The sequence below is a fragment of the Leptonychotes weddellii genome, chromosome 11 (genome assembly GCF_054177405.1).
Source record: "Leptonychotes weddellii isolate Sample4059 chromosome 11, ASM5417740v2, whole genome shotgun sequence".
In the NCBI taxonomy this organism is placed as follows: Eukaryota; Metazoa; Chordata; class Mammalia; order Carnivora; family Phocidae; genus Leptonychotes; species Leptonychotes weddellii.
This window is the reverse complement of record NC_138379.1, coordinates 94,741,944-94,761,400: the sequence shown is the minus strand read 5'-3', so window position 1 is coordinate 94,761,400 and position 19,457 is coordinate 94,741,944. Positions and strand designations below refer to the sequence as shown.

At 48.0% G+C, this 19,457-nt stretch overlaps 1 protein-coding gene and 1 long non-coding RNA gene across 3 annotated transcripts in view; one reads left to right on the top strand and one right to left on the bottom strand.

Annotated features, from left to right (window-relative positions):
• Positions 1–19,457, bottom strand: part of LOC145716353 (uncharacterized) — a 438,007-nt gene that overhangs the window by 172,579 nt on the left and 245,971 nt on the right. The window lies entirely within an intron of this gene.
• CFAP300 (cilia and flagella associated protein 300) overlaps positions 478–19,457 on the top strand; it is a 24,015-nt gene continuing 5,035 nt past the window's right edge. Inside the window, exons 1-5 of one of the 2 annotated variants that reach the window (XM_081799601.1) lie at positions 478–679; positions 1,047–1,128; positions 7,430–7,505; positions 12,711–12,877; positions 16,335–16,502. In XM_081799601.1, the coding sequence (XP_081655727.1) occupies positions 570–679; positions 1,047–1,128; positions 7,430–7,505; positions 12,711–12,877; positions 16,335–16,502 (603 nt within the window). In that variant the 5' untranslated portion in view covers positions 478–569. Of the gene's footprint in view, positions 680–1,046; positions 1,129–7,429; positions 7,506–12,710; positions 12,878–16,334; positions 16,508–19,457 lie in introns of both variants that reach the window. The other variant, XM_081799600.1, reaches the window with a different exon arrangement.

Sequence of the window (19,457 nt, the reverse complement as noted above, 5' to 3'; positions counted from 1 at the left end):
CGCCAGGAGCCTGGCCTCCTCCGTATGGCCCCGCCCCGCGAAGAGCCTGGCCTCCTGGCCCCGAGCAACCGTCTCGCCCTGCCCCTGCCACGAGCCCTGCCTCGAGCCCTGCCCCTTCCGTGTGGCCCCCGCCCCCGCCGCGAGCCTGGGCTCCTGGCCCCCAGAAACAGCCTCACCCAGCCCCTGCTGCGAGCCCTCGTACTCCGCGTGGCCCCGCCCCCTCAGAGGCCCCGCTCTCGCCGGGAGCCCGGCCTCCTCAGCGTGGCCCCTCCCCCGCCTCACCCAGCCCCGCCCCGCCCCCACCACGATCCCGGCCTCCTCCATGTGGCCCCGCCCCGCCGCGAGCCTGGCCTCCTGCGCCGGAGCCTCCCCGTGGCCCCGCCCCAACCCCACCCCCGCTGCAAGTCTGGACTTCTTGCCCTCAGCCACCGCCTCGCCCCGCCCCCGCCGCGAGCTTGACTTCCTCTCCCAGAGGATCCGCGTGGCCCCGCCCCCTGCCGCAGCGGGCGGACGCCTGGTCTCCGCGTCTCCACGGGAACGGGCCCCACTTCCGCTGAGCTAGGCGGGCGATGGCGGCCGGGGAGCCGGGGGATTTGGGCGGCTACTACTTCAGATTCCTGCCTCAGAAAACCTTCCAGTGTCTGAGCACCCCGGAGACCACCAGCCGGCTCCGCCAGTGGTGAGAGGCCGAGGGCAGGGCGGAACGAGCCCTCCTGCGCCCGGCGGTGGGGCGGCGGCGGCGTGAGCCCGAACTGCGCGCAGGCCCGCCTCCACGGGGATGGAGGGAAGGGGAGGATGCCGGGAGCGCGCCCCGCCGGCCGCCGCCGCCGGCCCTCCCCGCGCGGCCCTGTCTCCCCGCCCTGATCCCTCCGCTCCCGCTCTGCCCCGGCCCGGCCGCGCGCTGGCCCCTCCCCCTCCGCCCCGCGCTGGCCCCTCCCCCTCCGCCCCGCGCTGGCCCCGCCCCGCGCTGACCTCCGCCCCCACGCTGGCTCCGCCCCGATGCCCCCGCCCGCCCCGCCCCGCGCTGACCGCCCCCTCCCTCGCAGGTCCATGCTGGGGAGAGTTGCGGCGCAGGCGTTCGGCTTCGACCAGACGTTCCAGGCGTACCGCAAGGACGACTTCGTCATGGTTGGTGTGAGGGTGGGTGGGGCGCGCCGGGCGGCCGGGCCCCGGCTGGAGAACGGGGCGCTCACCGCGGGGGTACTCCCCGCCCCCCAGGCTGGCCGGTGGAGGTGACCGCGTGGGGAAGGGGAGGTGCCCGACTGGGCGAGCTCGGGGGCAGCCGTTAGACCCCCACGCGCACGGGAAAGGGTGCTCTGTCCGCGGTGCGCGGGGGGCTGCGGGGTGTGCGGGGGGCTGCGGGGGCTGCAGGTGCGCAGGGGGCTGCGGGGTGCGCGGGGGCTGCGGGGTGTGCGGGGGCTGCAGGTGCGCAGGGGGCTGCGGGGGGCTGCAGGTGCGCAGGGGGCTGCGGGGTGTGCGGGGGGCTGCAGGTGCGCAGGGGGCTGCGGGGTGCGCGGGGGGCTGCAGGTGCGCAGGGGGCTGCGGGGTGCGCGGGGGGCTGCAGGTGCGTGGGGAGCTGCGGGGGCTGTGGGGTGCTCGGGGGGCTGCGGGTGGGCACACAGCAGCGCACCGACAGCACGTCGTCTCCCGCACAGGGGTGCGCGTGGGGAGGAGGGGGGCCTGCAGTCCGCGGCGGCCGGCTGAGGGCCGCAGAGCGAGCAGGAGCAGCTCGTCCGGCAGGTGCGGGATCCAGCTGTCATTGGGGGCCGTCCTCCTCCCGCCCGCTGCCCTCAGGGGCAGCTGCTCCCTGCAGCTCTGCTCTTTGTGCAGCATGGGCCACAGGAGCAAGGACCACCCGGCCCAAGTGCAACCTTTTTCCAAATAAGTATAACCTCTTGTGAGGTTCCAGCAAGGACAGAACTGGGGGGGGGGGGAGTCACGGGCACTTCTCAACCCTTGATAGAGGGTAAGGTGGCCAAATGTCTTTCCCTTTCCTGAAGATAGTATTATAATAGTAATATAACACAATGCCATTACTACATGACATTTCTTGAATTATCATGGTTAGATGTTTCATTCATACCAGCGTTGGCTTTCAAATTGATAGAGAGTTTTTTAATCAGGATTTTGAGCGGTGAGTTAAAGTGCTACAGAATTGTTCACATAAATCATCTATTCAGTAAATATTTGTTGAATACTTACTATTTCTTTGCTGGAGGATGTTGAAAAGATGAAGAGACTTGATCCCAGCTTGCAAGGCACAGAAGCTAGAAATGTAAAAACCTCTCTACATGGGGCGCCTGGGTGGCTCAGTCGTTAAGCGTCTGCCTTCGGCTCAGGTCATGATCCCGGGGTCCTGGGATCGAGCCCCGCATGGGGCTCCCTGCTCTGCGGGAAGCCTGCTTCTCCCTCTCCCACTCCCCCTGCTTGTGTTCCCTCTCTCGGTGTGTCTCTCTCTGTCAAATAAATAAATAAAATCTTTAAAAAAAACCTCTCTACAAAATAAAATAATTGCTACAATGGAGGATACAAGGTGCCTTCGGCACAGAAACATCACCTAATGGAGGGGCATTGGTGTCAGGAAAAATTTCCTGGAGGGCATAAAATTAATTTGGGTTTTTCAACAGAATTCTTCAACAGATTCAAGATTTATCCATAAAGCACAACAGATTTTCATAATACTGGGCCATTTTTTTCTAAATTTTCCTAAATTTCAAGATCTTCATGTTTATATTCCCATATTTCAGTTCAAAGAAGTGTACTTATAAAATCATAATTTTTACTCACGTAACTGATTTGGAGGCCAGAGAGCCTAATGGCTCAGACTGCAGCCCAGCGGGGGATCCACTCTGAAGCTAATGAATCCTCGGGACTCCTTGCTGGCCAAGCTCCTTACTTGCAGAGGCCCTTCTAAGGAACTCTGAGGGATCTAGCTGTATGTTCCCATAGTCATGTGTTTTTGAACATTTTCTAAGATAGACATTTTTGTATTCTGAGAGTTCCTAAAATTGTATAAGCTTAGAGCCGTAGGAAACCTGGATCCTCCCCTGATTTGGCCTCCAGCTGTCTGTTCAAATTCCACCACCACTGAGCTCTGTGACACTGGGCACGTCACTTCACCACCTCCTCAGCTTCCATTTACTGTTCTGCAAAATGATCACAGTGCTTGGCATGTAAGAAGTATTTTTGAATATGAAAACAGTGCTGAGTATCTGATGGATTATTAAGAAGATTAAAGGAAATTGGGGCACCTGGCTGGCTCAGTCAGTAGAACGTGCGACTCTTGGTATCAGGGCTGTGAGTTCAAGCCCCATGCTGGGTGTAGAGATGACTTAAAAATCAAATCTTAAAAAAAAAAAAAAAGGGGCGCCTGGGTGGCTCAGTTGTTTAAGCGACTGCCTTCGGCTCAGGTCATGATCCTGGAGTCCCGGGATTGAGTCCCGCATCGGGCTCCCTGCTCAGCGGGGAGTCTGCTTCTCCCTCTGACTCTCCCCCTCTCATGCTCTCTATCACTATCTCTCTCAATAAATAAATAAAAATCTTAAAAAAAAAAAAAAGATTAAAGGAAATATAATAGCAAAATGCTTGGCTCATAATAAGTAATGTTATTGTTATTAATGTTTGTATACTACTTTACACCGCGTTTTTCTCTCTTTTTTAAGATTTTATTTATTTGAGAGGGAGGGAGAGTGCGCATGCACGAGCAGGGGGAGCAGCAGAGGCAGAGGGAGAAGCAGACTCCCTGCTGCGCAGGGAGCCCCACAGCACCAGACTCCATCCCAGGACCCTGGGATCCTGACCTGAGCTGAAGGCAAACACTTCACCGACTAAGCCCCCCAGGCACTCCCAAAATTTCTCTATAGTGTGTGCCAGACTGAGCTTTCAGTACATCTTAGACATTTGTCACTAACCTTTACAACAATATGGTAAATTTGGTGTTTTGACCCCCATTTCATAGCTTAGGAAATGGAGGCTCAAAATGGTTAAATAATTTGTGCAAGAACACCCAGCAAATGATAAGACCCAGGGGCCTTTGACACAAACTTCCATGTCATTTCCACTACAAACACTCATTACTGAACAAACGGTATTGTTTAAAACTAGAATTCCAGATTTAAAATTTTCCCTTTCAATTTTAAAAACAAATTATGTTCCCAAAGTTCATTTGTGAAGGAGTAAATAGATGGAAGGAAGGAAGGAAGGAAGGAATCATTCCCTCTGCAAGCATTTCCATAGTCTCTAGGTCCGTACGGATGAACAAGACACAGTGAAAGGGAAAGGGTCCAAAGCTGGGGCTGCAGAGCGAGAAGTCAGGTGAAACAGGCCGTGTATACAAACCACTGTGGTGGCACAAAAGAGAAAGCAATCTTTGTTTTGTCTGGTTTTTGACTGAGGTGCTCAGAGGAGGGTTTACAAAAGACAAGCTCCTTGAGATTGGCCCTGAAAGATAGGAAGGAGTTTGTTAGGTGGACAGTGTGGGGGATAATATGAGATGGGTGGGAGGGTATTTTAGACCTTTGTGCCCTGCAGAGGAGTTTGGGCTTTATCCAGCTAATGAGGAGGTGCTGAGAGGTTTTCCGGAAGCCAGTAACATTGACAGTACTGCGGTCACCTTGGCAGAAGTGTGGAGGGTAAATTGTTGGGACTGAGTCCGGCGGCAGTGAGACCGGGCTGGCAACTTGTCCTGTAGACAGTAGAGGACCCTCTGAATTACGACAGCAGCTCCGGGATGGCCTGAAGAGATGCTTCGGAGAAAGGCAGTACTCAAGGACTGATAGGATACTGAAGGTGAGGCCAATGGGGGACGCGTAGGGTGAGCAAGTTTCTGATGGAGTTGACCGGAGTGGTAGATGATGCTGTTAAAGCCACAGAAAATGCAAAAGAATAAACAAGGAAAATGAGTTTAGCTTCAGGCATTCTAAACTTGAAGTGCATCCAAGTGACAGTATCCTGGATTGTTGAATCTAAGATCTTGCTTTGAGTCTCAAGAGAGAGCTCTGGGCTCGGTATGCGGTTTGGGCATCCTCCCCATTGGGACGAAGGATAAGGAGGGGACTCTTCCACGTAAAGTGCAGCGAAGCAAGTTACAGAGCTTTCTCAAGGTCTGCAGCACACTTCTGCTCACACTTCATGGCCTCATGCCACAGGGACTAGGAGGGCAGGCTTTGAGCTGAGCACGTTGCTGTCCCAAATAAGACTGGATTCCTTAAGGACGAAGAGAACAGATATTGGATCAGAAACCAGCAATCTGCCGGATAGATGATAGAGTCAGATATCTACTTGTATTTCGTATGCATGGCGTATAATAGACATACATTGAAAATTCTATGTTATATAAAAGAATATATTAATTTAGAAATACTTTTCCCACTCTCACATTTTACGAAACTAGTTTATTCTGATCTTTACATGCACTTTGACATCAGTGTCTTTGTTATCAGTATGACCTGTTTGTGAATCATCCACTATATTTCCAGAGCACATCAGCTTCCCTAAAGTTGAGATAGTCCCTTCTAATGCCTCCCTGGAAATTCTGTAACAAATCCAAACCATTTGCATGTATTAGGGCAGGGCTTTTGGGTGTTTTTGGTTTTGTTTTTATTCTTTTGGTGTATTATTAACCCCAACAACATAACAGCTATCATGTTGCTTTATTTGAGGGGCCTTTTGAAGACTTACTTCCATTGCTCTGGGTCAGTTCACTTCAGGTCACTTAGACTACTTCCATTTATAGTGGCCTGTAAAATTCAATTATAAGTTGATACTAAAAATTGAGTTGATATTCTTCCCCCCCCAGGAATAATTACTAAATCTGAATTAGATTTCCCTTTTCCTGATTTTTGCAGAAGACATCTAAAAAGCATTCGAAACCAGTATTAATTGAGGTTAATTCCAGCTTATGTTTCTTTTCAAAATGTATATTATACAAATTAAGATAATAGCACAAACACTCTTTAGTTTGAAAGACTTTATAAAGTTATAAGGCGACTTGCTTTTTTTTCTGAGGAGTAGTTTTAGGGAAAAGTTATTTTTTCGTATTTGGGTGTATATGATACCTGTTTACCTTTATCCCTCCGCCACTAGGACGGCAACGCCATGCAGAGAGGAATTTTTGCCTTGCGTAACGTCAGCATTCACAGATACTTACTGATTTTATTACTCTTCAGCCTGCACACCTGGTCCTCTTCACTGTTCCCTTTCTCATTAAATAACATTCACTCTGCCTGGAAATGACATTCATGCAAAAATCCCAGGGGTCATGTGTGGTTCCTCCTCCTCTCTTTGTCCCCTCCTCCTGTAGAGTCACTGAATCCATTCCCTTCTCTACCTCCCTGCTTGCTGTCCTCTTGACTCATGTGAGCGACGGATCTTTCTGGATTTCAGCGGTACCTTCCCTCCGCACCATTCTCTTAATAGCCCTCCAATTCACGCTCCATACTGCTGCCAAAGTGTACTGTGAAAAACAGGACTAATCACATCTTTCCTTGCTTAAATCTCTGTAGTATCTTCCTACTGCCCTTAGATCAAAATATTCATCCATCTAAATCAGCATTAGATCAAGATCAGTAGTTTAAAAACCAGCAAACAAAGATTCCTGAAAGTTTAGCAGTCAGGCTATCCTGACTTGGTTCCAGCATGACACTAAAAAAGACTCTTTTTTAAGGTGGAGAAATTAGCAAGTTTAAAGTCTGTGAGAAAGGAGGGGACATCCCACTCAAGGAAAGTAAAGAGGCTCAGTGTGTCCAGAGTCAGAAGCAGCCATGGTCTGATGAGGTTAGAAGGTCAAACCTGTCACTTTTCTATGTGGCCTTTGGGTAGAATTGAGTTGCTGATGACTTTTAGATTGAGCTGTAGTTCGGGGGAGAGGGAGTGGCGATTACTAAAACAATTACTTGGGTAAACGACTGAAGATTGAAGAAAATCAAAATTTCCAAATATATAACCTCCTGCTTTTCACTGGAAGTCATTAGTTTCTATTTATTAAGTCCCAAAGGTATCCGTACTCGGACATACGGTGTTGTTCATACTTGAAGGTAACAACTTGAAGTTAACAAAAACTTCATCTCTTTATAAAACATGTATTAGACATTTTACCCACTTAAAATCGTCCTCCTTCCCCAATTTGACTTAAATGAGATTCTGTTATAGTTACTTTAGAAGTTAATTCTTGGGGCGCCTGGGTGGCTCAGTCGTTAAGCATCTGCCTTCGGCTCAGGTCATGATCCCAGGGTCCTGGGATCGAGCCCCGCATCAGGCTCCCTGCTCAGCGGGCAGCCTGCTTCTCCCTCTCCCACTCCCCCTGCTTGTGTTCCCTCTCTCACTGTGTCTCTCTGTCAAATAAATAAACTCTTTAAAAAAAAAAAAAGTTAATTCTTACTATTGTTTATAATAAAGTATCTAACTGGTTCCCCTCAAATTTGTATTTTAGGCTTTCTTCAAAGACCCAAATGTTATTCCCAATTTGAAGTTACTTTCAGATTCTTCTGGACAGTGGACCACATTAGGTAAATAAAACTTACTGTCATCTTTTCAGATGCCCGTTTTATTATTGTGACAAAATTTTGCTCAGGCATTTTCACTATTCACATCCACACTGTGAGTACTGCCTGGCTGGTTGGATCACATCAGGGTCTCCTGGGAGCCCCTGCTCCTGTCCTGGCTTGGTGCCCGAGAGCCCTCATCCTCTCTTTTCTTTCATTGGGGAAGTATTTCTTGTATCCCTTCCATGGACTCCACTAGATGCAGGGAGCAGCGAGGGGAACTGCAGAAACTGGCTGATGGGCAAGAGGAGAGCGTCGCGGAAGATTCCACTGATGGGAGGGTGCCACGGCCCAGCCAGGGGGTACGGGGCAGCCGCCACGGAGCATTCCTAAAGTAATACATAAAGCCACGAAAGAGAGTCTTAAATTCTCACAAAGAGAACCTTATATACATCATAATTTCATAGTACCATGAAACACAGCTAGAAGTTTTAAAGATCACCCAAGGGCTCCTGGGCGGCTCAAGTCGGTTGAGTGTCCAACTCTAGATTTCGGCTCAGGTCATGATCTCGGGGTCCAGGGATCAAGCCCCACGTCATCGACATCATCAAATTACCCAAACAATTAATAACATTCAAATCTCTTAAATAACTCTCAGGTCAAGGAATAAATCAGAGTTAATAGAAAAGGCTATTTTGAAAACAAAAACATGAACATGATATTTCAAATTTTAGATTGAGGTGTTTTAACAATAGAACACATCATTTTTCCTTTTAGGAAAATCTGGTTAGGAACGTGGATTTATGCTCAAGAAAAATATAAGTAGATTTTAAATGAGATGGGGTAGTTTTGGTAAATTTGTACATTGCGTGTTCATGGAATTCTAGTAGTCTTACACAGAAATTACTTGCTTAAGGTATTAGTCAAGAACAAGATTACAAACAGTTCATGATGTTAGAATCAGTAGGTTACATTTTATTGCTTTAGGCTAAAGGCCACTGCAAAATTTATAAAGCAAAAAGCTGGTACAGTGTGATCTTAAGAGTACTTACAAAGTTAAAGTATCTGAGCAAATGTACTCACCGGTTCAAAATCTGCAAGAGGAAGTCATCAGAGGCACATATCAGTGTTTATAAAACATGTTTGCAGTAACTTCAGTCAATTCCTTTACAAAAATAAGGTTCATTAAAAAAAGTCAACCTTCCCCTGTATTGGTAGACACTTCACAAAAGAGTAAAACAGTACTGAGTTTTGTCCTGATGTTTAGAAGAGGCATTGCAGACAGAGGTTCTGAAATTCCACGTGCAGCTGACAGATTCCGTTAGGAGTCCTCTGACACGTCGGCAGCAGACCTAGCGCTCTGATTCTGAGGCCGAAGTCTCCAGTGGTTTGTGAGGGTCTCCCACTAGCTCGTTTTTATCTCCTTTGCCATCTTTTCTTTCTCTGAATTATCAACTGTCTTCCCGCTTTTTCCTCTTCGGGCCTTTATAAGCAAAATAAACAGCTTTCAAACATGAGAGAGCAGACATTGTTTTAGCAGGTGAGCCGTTTTGAAGAGTACGATGGGCATCTCCGTCCCTGCCGGCTCCAGCACCTGGCCTGCCACTGTTGGGCCGCTGCGTCCCTCCACCGGTGGCCACGGCCACAGCCCTCTGCACACGGACACGCCGCGCCCTTTGCGGGCTGACACATGACAGACGTGTCCTCTGTGCTCAGCTAAGGGGCATTATAGTCATTAGCTCCTTTGATTCCCAGAACAGCTCCGAGAGGTGTTCTTATCTATCCCGATTTCACAGATGAAGAGTCAGATTGATGAGCCAAGTAATGGGCACCATTTTACTGCTGGCCGGACTCAACAGAGCTGAGATTTCAAGACCCGGACCTCTCCACTACCCGCCTCTGCCATTTCAGCATTGAAACGAGCACTGTCAGAAAAACAAAAAATAAATAGGAAACCCCCATGTATTTTAATGGTAGTATCAAGGGGGAAAAATAAGTTCTTAACTTCATATGTGATCCTAGCCATGCAGTACATACCTTGTACATGCTGGAGACGTAAGTTTACCATATTTCTGCATAACAGTTAGCATGTGCTATGGACTGAATTATGTCCCCCCAAAATTCTTGTATTGAAGCTTTAACCCCCAAAGTTAGAGTGTTTGGAGGTGAGGCCTTTGGGAGATAATTAGGTTTAGATGACATCATGAGGGGCCCTCAGGACAGGATTAGTGCCCTTAGAACAAGAGAAAGAGAGAGTAGAGCTCCTAGCCATGTGCGAGTCAGGAAGAGCGCCTTCACCAGGAACCAGAACAGCCGGCCCCGCGGTCTCGGACTTCCCAGCCTGCAGAACTGTGAGAAATCCATGTCTGTTGTTTAAACCAGCCAGACTCTGGTGTTTTGTGATAGCAGCCTAAGTAGACTACTGCAGATTGCCGGGAGAGGGGGAAGTGGCTTCGAAACTATGCAATGGGTATCGGTGGGGAGAGTTTTGAGTGCATCCCAGCCCAGATATATGGGTGGGAAGCTTGATTCTAGTGAGGTCCCATACAGAAATGAGGACCTTGTTAGCAGAAACTGGAGGAAAGACAGTCCATAAAATGGCAGAGACCTCGGCTGAATGATGTAGTGCTTTGTGGAAGGTAGAATTTGCAAGGGATAAAATTGTATGTTTAGCTGAGAGATCTCTAAGCCAAGTATTACAGGAGCCGCCGGGTTCTTCCTGGGTGTTTATAATTAAGTAAGAAAGGAAAGAGATGGATTGAAGAAGGAATTGTTAAGGAGGAACCAGAGCTTGAAGATTTGGAATATTCTCAGCCTTTTCATATTGTAAAAACAAAACAACAACAAAAAAAAAAACGAGAAAGATTCATCTGAAGAGAACAAATGTGGCTGAGCAACCGTGTGATACAGAGAGAAGGCACGTAACTCAGGCTTGCCCAGCCACTTCAACAGAAACCCAGGACTGAGGTGGGATTGTGCCCGGAAAGACCCTGCCAGTTTGAACTACAGGGAACGGATCGCAGATCCTACAGGACCAGACCAGAGAGCCATTTGGCTGCAGACACGGCCCTTCTTCAGGAGCAGAGAAAGGCTGAAAGGCAACTCGGGTCCTCAGGGCCGCACCTCAGTTTCAGGAACACACGGAGGGGGAGCATCTTAAAGGCTGGGCCACCATCCCCAGCAGGTCAGGAAGGCAGAGCACTGAACCAAAGAGGAGTATTCTTGAGGCTTAAAATCTCATGAAATTTCCCTTGCCAGGTTTCAGGCTTGCTTAGGACCATCACCCGTTTTTTTTTCTGCTTCCCCCTTTTGGAATGGAAATGTCTGTTCCTTGTCTCCCCAGTGTATTTTGGAAGCATGTAACTTGTCTGGTTTACCAGGTTCATAGCCAGAGAGGAATTTTGCCCCAGGACGAACTGAACCTCCAGTCTCACCCATATCTGATTGAGGTGATATGTAGGTGAGACTTTGGACTCTAGACTTTAGGGTTGATGCTAGAATGAGGTAAGACTTTGGGGGCTGTTAGGATAAGATAAGTGCATTTTGCATGTAAAAAGGACATGAATTGGGCGGGGGGCAGAGGCAGAATGCTTTGGACTGAATTGTATCCCTTCAAAATTCATTTGGTGAAGCCATGACCCCACCCAAAGCCCCCATCTCAAAATACCATTACATTTGGGGGTTAGCACTTCAGTATATTAATTTTGGAGGGACATAATTTAGTCCATAGCAAATGCTCTTTCTATGCCTCCTATTAAGTGGTTTGAATTTAATTGCCTTTTCCTCACCATCCAAACCCTCCTACCACTCGCCGCATGGGAGCTAGGGTAGATTTATGAACGTGGCATGTTGCGCAATGTCAGCCCGCCTCCGGGGGCCACCAGCCCATCTCTGAAGACTGTGTGGATCTATGCTGCTCCTGCTCAGACACAGTTCCCGTCTCCAGACACCCCTCGTGCCTCACACAAGCCCAGCTCAGGAGCAGAACGAGAGCAGCAGGTCCTAGCCGGACTCCGGGTGGACAGCCAGGAGGAGGAAGTGCAAATAATCACCAGTGTTACTCCTCAAGCTCGAGCTCCTCCTCACGTCAGAGATGAAGCAGATGTGTCAGGAGAGGGAAGACCAAGGGCTCCCCCACCTGGGTGTGCTGTTCTAGGGAGAACCTGCAAAGAACACCACCCCTTCCTTATAGCTGAGAGCACGCGCGCGTGTGTGAGTATATGTGTGCGAGTGTGTGTGCGCGCACATAAAAGAGAAATTGATTCATCAAGGCAGTAATAAAAATACTCATTTTAATCTTTGTGTCTTTCTGTAATTTAGAAGAGCTTCTACTAATGGAAACCCCGTTCCTACAGGACGCATTCAGGAAATTGGTTTGGGGTGCCGGAAGGTGTGGAGGGTTAGAACTGCAGCTACCAGAGGAGAATAGACCAAACACCGTGGTTACAGATTTCTCTAATTCCAGACTTGTGATAACCTGATTAGGGCCTGTTTGCAAGCTTACCTTGACCTGGAAAAGCTATTTTTCATAATAGACGCTGTAAATGAGATCACAAGGGAGAAATTTTTAAATGGAGAGAAAAATTTTCAAGACATCCTCAGGACTTTAGAAATACCCATTACTTACATTAATTAAAGCTTTTGTAATACGAATTATAAGGCATGGAACGTAATACAAATCCAAAATCGTTTCACAAACTGGTTCCTATGCTTTTATAGGGCACTTCTGACATACGGATTAAAACTGACGGGGCGCCTGGGTGGCTCAGTTGGTTAAGCGACTGCCTTCGGCTCAGGTCATGATCCTGGAGTCCCGGGATCGAGTCCCGCATCGGGCTCCCTGCTCGGCGGGGAGTCTGCTTCTCCCTCTGACCCTCATGATCTCTCTATCTCATTCTCTCTCTCAAATAAATGAATAAAATCTTTAAAAAAAAAAAAACTGATGTAAGAACACCTACACAAAACACGTATCTCATTTTCAGGCATTTCCTAATTTACATATCCCTCATCTTGGCCTGAAAGTGTGAAATTTTGTTTCAGACTTTTAATGATTAATAAAAATAAACTGCAAAATAATAACAATAAAATCCTTATACTGATGTGTCTTCTAAATATATCAAGATATATGTCTTACTTGGCTACTAGAATCTCTGTATGGTGATATTTATTTTGGAAATAATTGAGAATAGTAAGTTAATTTTTATATCTCTGTAAAATAATTTTTTTCAGGAACTGAAGTGAAAAAAATTGAAGCTATAAATGTTCCTTGTACACAGCTTTCAATGTCATTTTTTAACCGGTTGCATGATGAAGATATTGTACGAGACAATGGACATATTGTTAAATGCTTAGATTCTTTTTGTGATCCCTTTCCTATTTCTGATGAGTTACGAAAAGTAAGTACAGATTTTTAAAATTTCACTAATAGAATTTTATTTTGGGAAATGCTTAATGTCAAAAACTTTTGCCTGCCTAAAATACATAAAATACCTCTTATCAGTGAATAATGATCAGCAATAGTCATTACATTGGTAGATTTTTTCTTGGATGGGACTTTTACTCTCAACTTAGTTATTCGTGTATTTCAGTTTCCAGCCAGACGCTCTGCGCAGTGTGTGGGACGGCCCCCACAATGCAGTTATCTGGCCCAGAATGGCAGCGCTGCTGGACTAGAGAAATCCCCACCTGCTCAGCTGATGGCGGTTTTTCTTCAATATGGGGCTCCTAACATAGCCAGTGAATATATAAAAATATCCCTGTAGTAAAAATCTTTTCATCTCACTGCTGAGATCAAAAAAGCAATTGGATTAACTCATTTTTGTTCTAGTGAGAGGTATATTGAACTTGAACCAGAAGACAGATTATTTACCTAATTCCTGAGTTATTATTTATAAGATAATAAATTTAGACAAATCACTCAATATTTAGAGCCCCAAGATCTTATCTGCACAACATAGAGATTAAAATGCCTATGGGGGGGTGGGGTAGGCAGGGCGCCTGTGTGGCTCAGTTGGTTAAGCATCTGACTCTTGGTTTCAGCTCAGGTCGTCATCTCAGGGTTGTGAGATCAAGCCCCGCATCAGGCTCCACACTCAATGCAGAGTCTGCTTGGGATTCTCTCTCCCTCTCCCTCTGCCTCTCCCCCACCCCATAAATAAACCTTTTAAAAAATGCCCATTTGGGGTACCTGACTGGCTCAGTAAGAAGAGCCTGCAACTCTTGATCTCAGGGTCATGAGTTTGAGCTCCACGTTGGGTATAGAGGTTACTTAAATAAATAAAAAACAAAAAAATAATGCCCATTCTATCTTCTTTCTGAAATTGTTGAGATAATGAGTTGAGAAAGCATTTAAATGCACTTTTTAAAAATACGAAATGTTGAAATGTATTATTATTATCATTGTTTTAATTATGAAGAAAGACTATTTACAAAGTGGTTAAAAATTAGGGCCTTTTGGGCGCCTGGGTGGCTCAGTTGGTTAAGCGACTGCCTTCGGCTCAGGTCATGATCCTGGAGTCCCGGGATCGAGTCCCGCATCGGGCTCCCTGCTCAGCAGGGAGTCTGCTTCTCCCTCTGACTCTCCTCCCTCTCCTGCTCTCTGTCTCTCATTCTCTCTCTCTCAAGTAAATAAATAAAATCTTTAAAAAAAAAAATTAGGGCCTTTTTTAATAAAGATTTTATTGATTTATTTGAGAGAGAGAGAGAGCACAAGCAGGGGAAGGAGGATCAGAGGGAGAGGGAGAAGCAGGCTCCCCGCCGAGCAGGGATCATGACCTGCAGGTTAACTGGCTGAGCCACCCAGGCACAGGGCTTTGGTATCAAATAGACATAGGTTCAAATCCAGGCTCTGCCACTTAATAACTGTGATACTTGATCTCTCTCTTCATCTGTAAAGTAGGGATGATGTAAGAATTATGTAGCTCAATGCCTGGCGCTTAGTAAGGTTCCAGGAATATGAATGACTACTGATTACTAACATTATTCTACCCTAAGAGAGAGGGAAGTCGAAGTCTAATTTCTTGCAAATCCAGATGGGCATGAACTAGGGAAGTCACCAGTCTAGCGTTCTGCACACACAGTTCTGTCTGTCGGGGACCAGGGGGCATCCAGCCAGTGTGTGCATTCATCTACACTAGGAGAACACCTAGGAGAACTCTTAGTTGAAGAAGAAAATAAAATTAAGTCATTGAGAACAACTAAACACACAACTGAAGAGACTGTATTTAGTTGCTCCGTAGTGAAGTATAATCTGTAACAGACGATAACGCAAGTGCTACAGAGTGAGAATCTGACACTAATTTCTACTCTTCCTTACCAAGGGTGGGAAATTCACCTTTAAGAAGCGTCTCTGGTCTAGTCTGGCTCCCCTTCCTTTGGGCACTGCTGACATCGCTCATCTCTCTGTCACGGCCCTCTGCCCACACACGTGCCCCTTGGTCACGAGGCCCTTGGCCCTGGCCCCAGGGAGCTCGCCATCGCTGGGACGGAGAGCCTGGGCAGCCGACGTCCCGGGAGGCCAGCGTGCTCTCCCTGCTCTGCAGATCTGTCTTCGTTACTTCCGTGAGCAGCACTTGTGTTCAGGACGCGCTGGGCTCTGTTTCCCTGCGTGCTGCCTCCCGGCCTTGCTCTTGGGTTCTTTGCCACTCTGCAGTAACGGGGAAGGGTTTAACTTGGTCGCTCTCTGGCTGAAGAAAATGAATGGAAGCCGTCCAGCGTTAGCCTGAGCAGCACCAACTGTGTCCGGTACGGGCGGACAGTGACCTCCTTCCTGACTGCTGTGCACAGTCTGACTCATGCAGCATCCGGACCTGCTCTCGGAGGGCCCGGCCGCCGCCCAGCTGTGTGCCACGCGGACTGTTCTCACCTTTATTCCCCAAATACTTGCATTCCTGTAAGCTTTACATTGCACGGCCTAATCAGTTCAGTAGCGAGAGTGCTCACGTAGGAACGTGTTAATTCGTCATTCCTGAGAGCTTTAGTATTGAGCCAGGTCTTTAGGTAGCTACAAACTCACATTATTTCCTCCCCCCGGGCGGTGGGGGGTGGTGAGCACAGGGCAGGTGGTGCATCCAGGGGACACGCACTGGGACAACCCCACAGAGTTGATTGTTTTTTTTAAATGCCTCTTGTCTGGTGACCTTGTGGTGAATATTCATTTGAGATAGGGGTGTAGACAATTCGATAAAAGAAACGGATGTTATAGCATACACTCATCCCCTTGTTCATAGCTGCCATGATCAACAAACTAGTTAGTTGTGTGTAACGCCCCATGGTATGAGAAAATCGCCCGCGTCAGACCCAGTCCCACTCTTTTCTGAAGGAGCTGGTTGGGTCTCCAGAGAGCAAGAGCCAGTGTAGACTGGTGGTGTGTAGGAAGAAGGGGCCTGGAGTCCACGACAGCGTGAGCGGGGCGGGGAGGCCATGCACACGCTCAGGGCGGATTAGGACGCCCCACTGGGGTGGCCTCTGGATTGAAGCGAAGGCGGTAGGCCTTAAGGATGGAGAGGTTTCTCCATTTATTTACTGCTCCTTGTTTGCCCACAAGATTTCCGGTGACTCCACGCTAAGATTGCAGTAGCTCAAGGACTAAAGATAGAAACTAGTACAAAGGTGCAGAGAGGAAGAAGAGAAGGCTTAGATTTAGGTTTATCCCTTCCACTGAACCTCAGTATCTCGTGAGAAACTGGAGGGAAAATGAGAGCCAGTCTCGCAGATCACTCCTTCCAGTTGTCCAGGACGGGTTCTTAAAATAGGTCCTAGATTATATGTAAATAAATAAATTGAAACTTTTGAAAACAAAAATTAGAACCTCAACTCATGTTACATTAAGATGAATTTTATCATTGTCCGTAGATGTTGCTCGTGGAAGACTCAGAAAAGTATGAAGTATTCAGCCAACCTGATAGAGAAGAGTTTCTGTTCTGTCTTTTCAAACATCTTTGCCTCGGTGGAGCCCTTTGTCAGTATGAAGATGTGCTTCACCCATATTTGGAAACCACGAAGCTTCTCTACAAAGATCTAGTGAGGTAACGTGGCCAGACCACGGCAGGGACGTCTCTGGCTCCTGGAGCGTGCTGTGCGTGTATGCGGGACTGCATGCGTCTGCTGTGGTCCTGTTAGCCCCCCAAGTGTGTGAGCACGGCGGCCCGGCCCCTTCTCACAGCCGCCCCAGCCTCCCAGGCCGGGGCGCTCAGAGCACGGCCCCCAGGACCCCCGTCCCTACTTCCCCGGAGACGGGCCGCGGGCCTGCCCCACAGTGCCTTCCCCCAGGCCTGTGCGCGAGGTCCCTCGGCGGGTGTGAATTTGCTGGACTAACAGTAAAGTATCACCTTTGTTTAAGGAGGTGGAAGAATTTTCATCTGGGCGTAATCTTTACCTTTCCAAATTAATCCCAAATCCCAGTTTGTTTTAAGGATTCCACTAGGGTTTTTTTTTTTTTCTTTTTGAAGATTAGATTGGGATAAAAACTTCATAAATCATTTGTTTATACTTTCACTGGGTTTTCAGTGATGCAGATACTGGTTCACCTTTACAGGCTAAAGCGATGGGAACGGGGAAAGCAAAGGGTCCCAGGGTTTAGTTACAAAATTGTACTTTAATAGGAAAACAGAATTAGCTTCTCTTTGGACTCTTGATTGCTGCTTATACTCACTTCAGTTCTCATTTCTACTCTGTGTGCCTACAGCTGCACAACAAAATACATGATTTAGTTATCTTATTCGTTGTTTCAATACGGTTTTAAAAACAAAAAAAATTTAATTTAATGCCTCTGATTTTTGTGAAAAATTGTGTCAATACACAAAGATGGTGGAAAGAGCTTTGTTAGAAACAGACCAGAAAAACATACACATACTTTCCAAATATTCTGTCCTTATCATTTGCAGCTCATGAAAACTTTGGAGCTTGCTTCTGGAACAGCCTGCAGTGTCCCCTGGGTGTGGCTCGTCCCGCGCGCGCGTACGAGCGCACGCACACACGCGCGCGCACACATGCACGCACACAGGCTCGCACTCATGCACACACGTGCGCACACACACGCGTGCGCACACAGGCTTGCACACACATGCACGCACACAGGCGTGCACACAATCTCGCACACGCACAGGCTCGCACACATGCACGCGTGCACACAGGCATGCACACAGGCTCGCACTCATGCACACACGTGCGCACACACACGCGTGAGCACACAGGCTTGCACACACATGCACGCGCACAGGCGTGCACACAATCTCGCACGCACACAGGCTCGCACACACATGCATGCGCACAGGCGTGCACACACGCGTGCACACACAGGCGTGCACACAGGCTCGCACTCATGCACACACGTGCGCGCGCGCACACACACGTGCGCACACAGGCTTGCACACACATGCACGTGTGCACAGGCTCGCACACACGCCGCTGCCTCCGCAGGGTGCTCTGCTTCCCTGGCCACATGAACCTGAGGAATTCCTCACCACCCTGTGCCGTGGAGGAGGGGATTCTGCTGGAGGTGTTTGAAATAGAAATAACTTCAGAACCTATACCTTGAGGAACTGACACTTTTCCCAGCGTCCCTTCCCTGGATTCTCACCCGTGACTCCTACACTTCTTGGGTGCTAAGAAAAAATACAGCTCTGGGGGTGACAGCCACTCGTAAAATGAGGAGTCAAAGCACAGGGCATCTTACGGAAAGAATAGGAATCGTGTCCACAGAATCACTTTATCAGGCAACCAGCAGGTGTTAATTTTGTGCACAGAGCCAGGCTCCAGAGAGACGACAAGAGGGGCATCAGACAGTCCTTGACATTAAGGAGATTACAAGAAACTAACATATCCTAAAGGAATTGTTTAAAATCTTTTATAAGTAAAAATTTTATGAAATCAAATGTTCAATTTTGTATAGGCAAATGTTTGCAGCTCTTGATACTGTAATAAATGCCCCAGAAGTTCAAAAGGGGAGATTGTCAGGGTGGCTGTGAGCAGTTAGGGAAGTCTTGATGGGATGGGGTCCCCAAGGCCCGTGGACAGAAGATCAGTCTGTCCCCCGCAAGGGGAGACGCGTCACAAGTCACAATTACAGAGTCAACTCTTACTTGAGAACCACTGAATATTTCTCTTGATGATCCAAGTTTAAGCATGCTTATGAATTTTGTTGCTGAATGAGGAGATGTGGAATTGTCTTCCCAACGCAACTTTGGTAGAAAATTAAGATTGGAATAAATATTTGCTTAAGATGGCGTTAAGTGGGGGCGCCTGGGTGGCTCAGTCGTTAAGCGTCTGCCTTCGGCTCAGGTCATGATCCCGGGGTCCTGGGATCGAGCCCCGCATCGGGCTCCCTGCTCCACGGGAAGCCTGCTTCTCCCTCTCCCACTCCCCCTGCTTGAGTTCCCTCTCTCGTTCTCTCTCTCTGTCAAATAAATAAATAAAATCTTTAAAAAAAAAAAAAAAGATGGTGTTAAGTGTCCACAAAGCAGTTGAGTGGATTAAGTGATCCCAGTCCCTTCAGAGCTCTGTTGGTTTGCTTATCATTTGCTCTGCCTGTGGCCTTTCTAACTTGAGTCGTGTTGATTCGGGTCAGATGCGATCTGATTTGGTCAAAGTGAGGATATAGGGTGGATCGATACAGCTCTTATCGAGGAATGTGGGAACTCCGAGTGTTGTCAGTAGTTTTTCAGAATCCTAAGCCACATGTCCAAACAAGTCATTTGGGCAAGCTGAATTAACCAAGAAGGACATCGTTTTCTCCTGTTCCTTCCCTTGAATTTTGGGTGTTTCCACAGTTTTTAAAAATTTTTTTTTTAAGATTTTATTTATTTATTTGAGAGAGAGAATGAGATAGAGAGAGAGAGCATGAGAAGGGGGAGGGTCAGAGGGAGAAGCAGACCCCCTGCTGAGCAGGGAGCCCGACGCGGGACTCGATCCCGGGACTCCAGGATCATGACCCGAGCCGAAGGCAGTCGCCCAACCGACTGAGCCACCCAGGCGCCC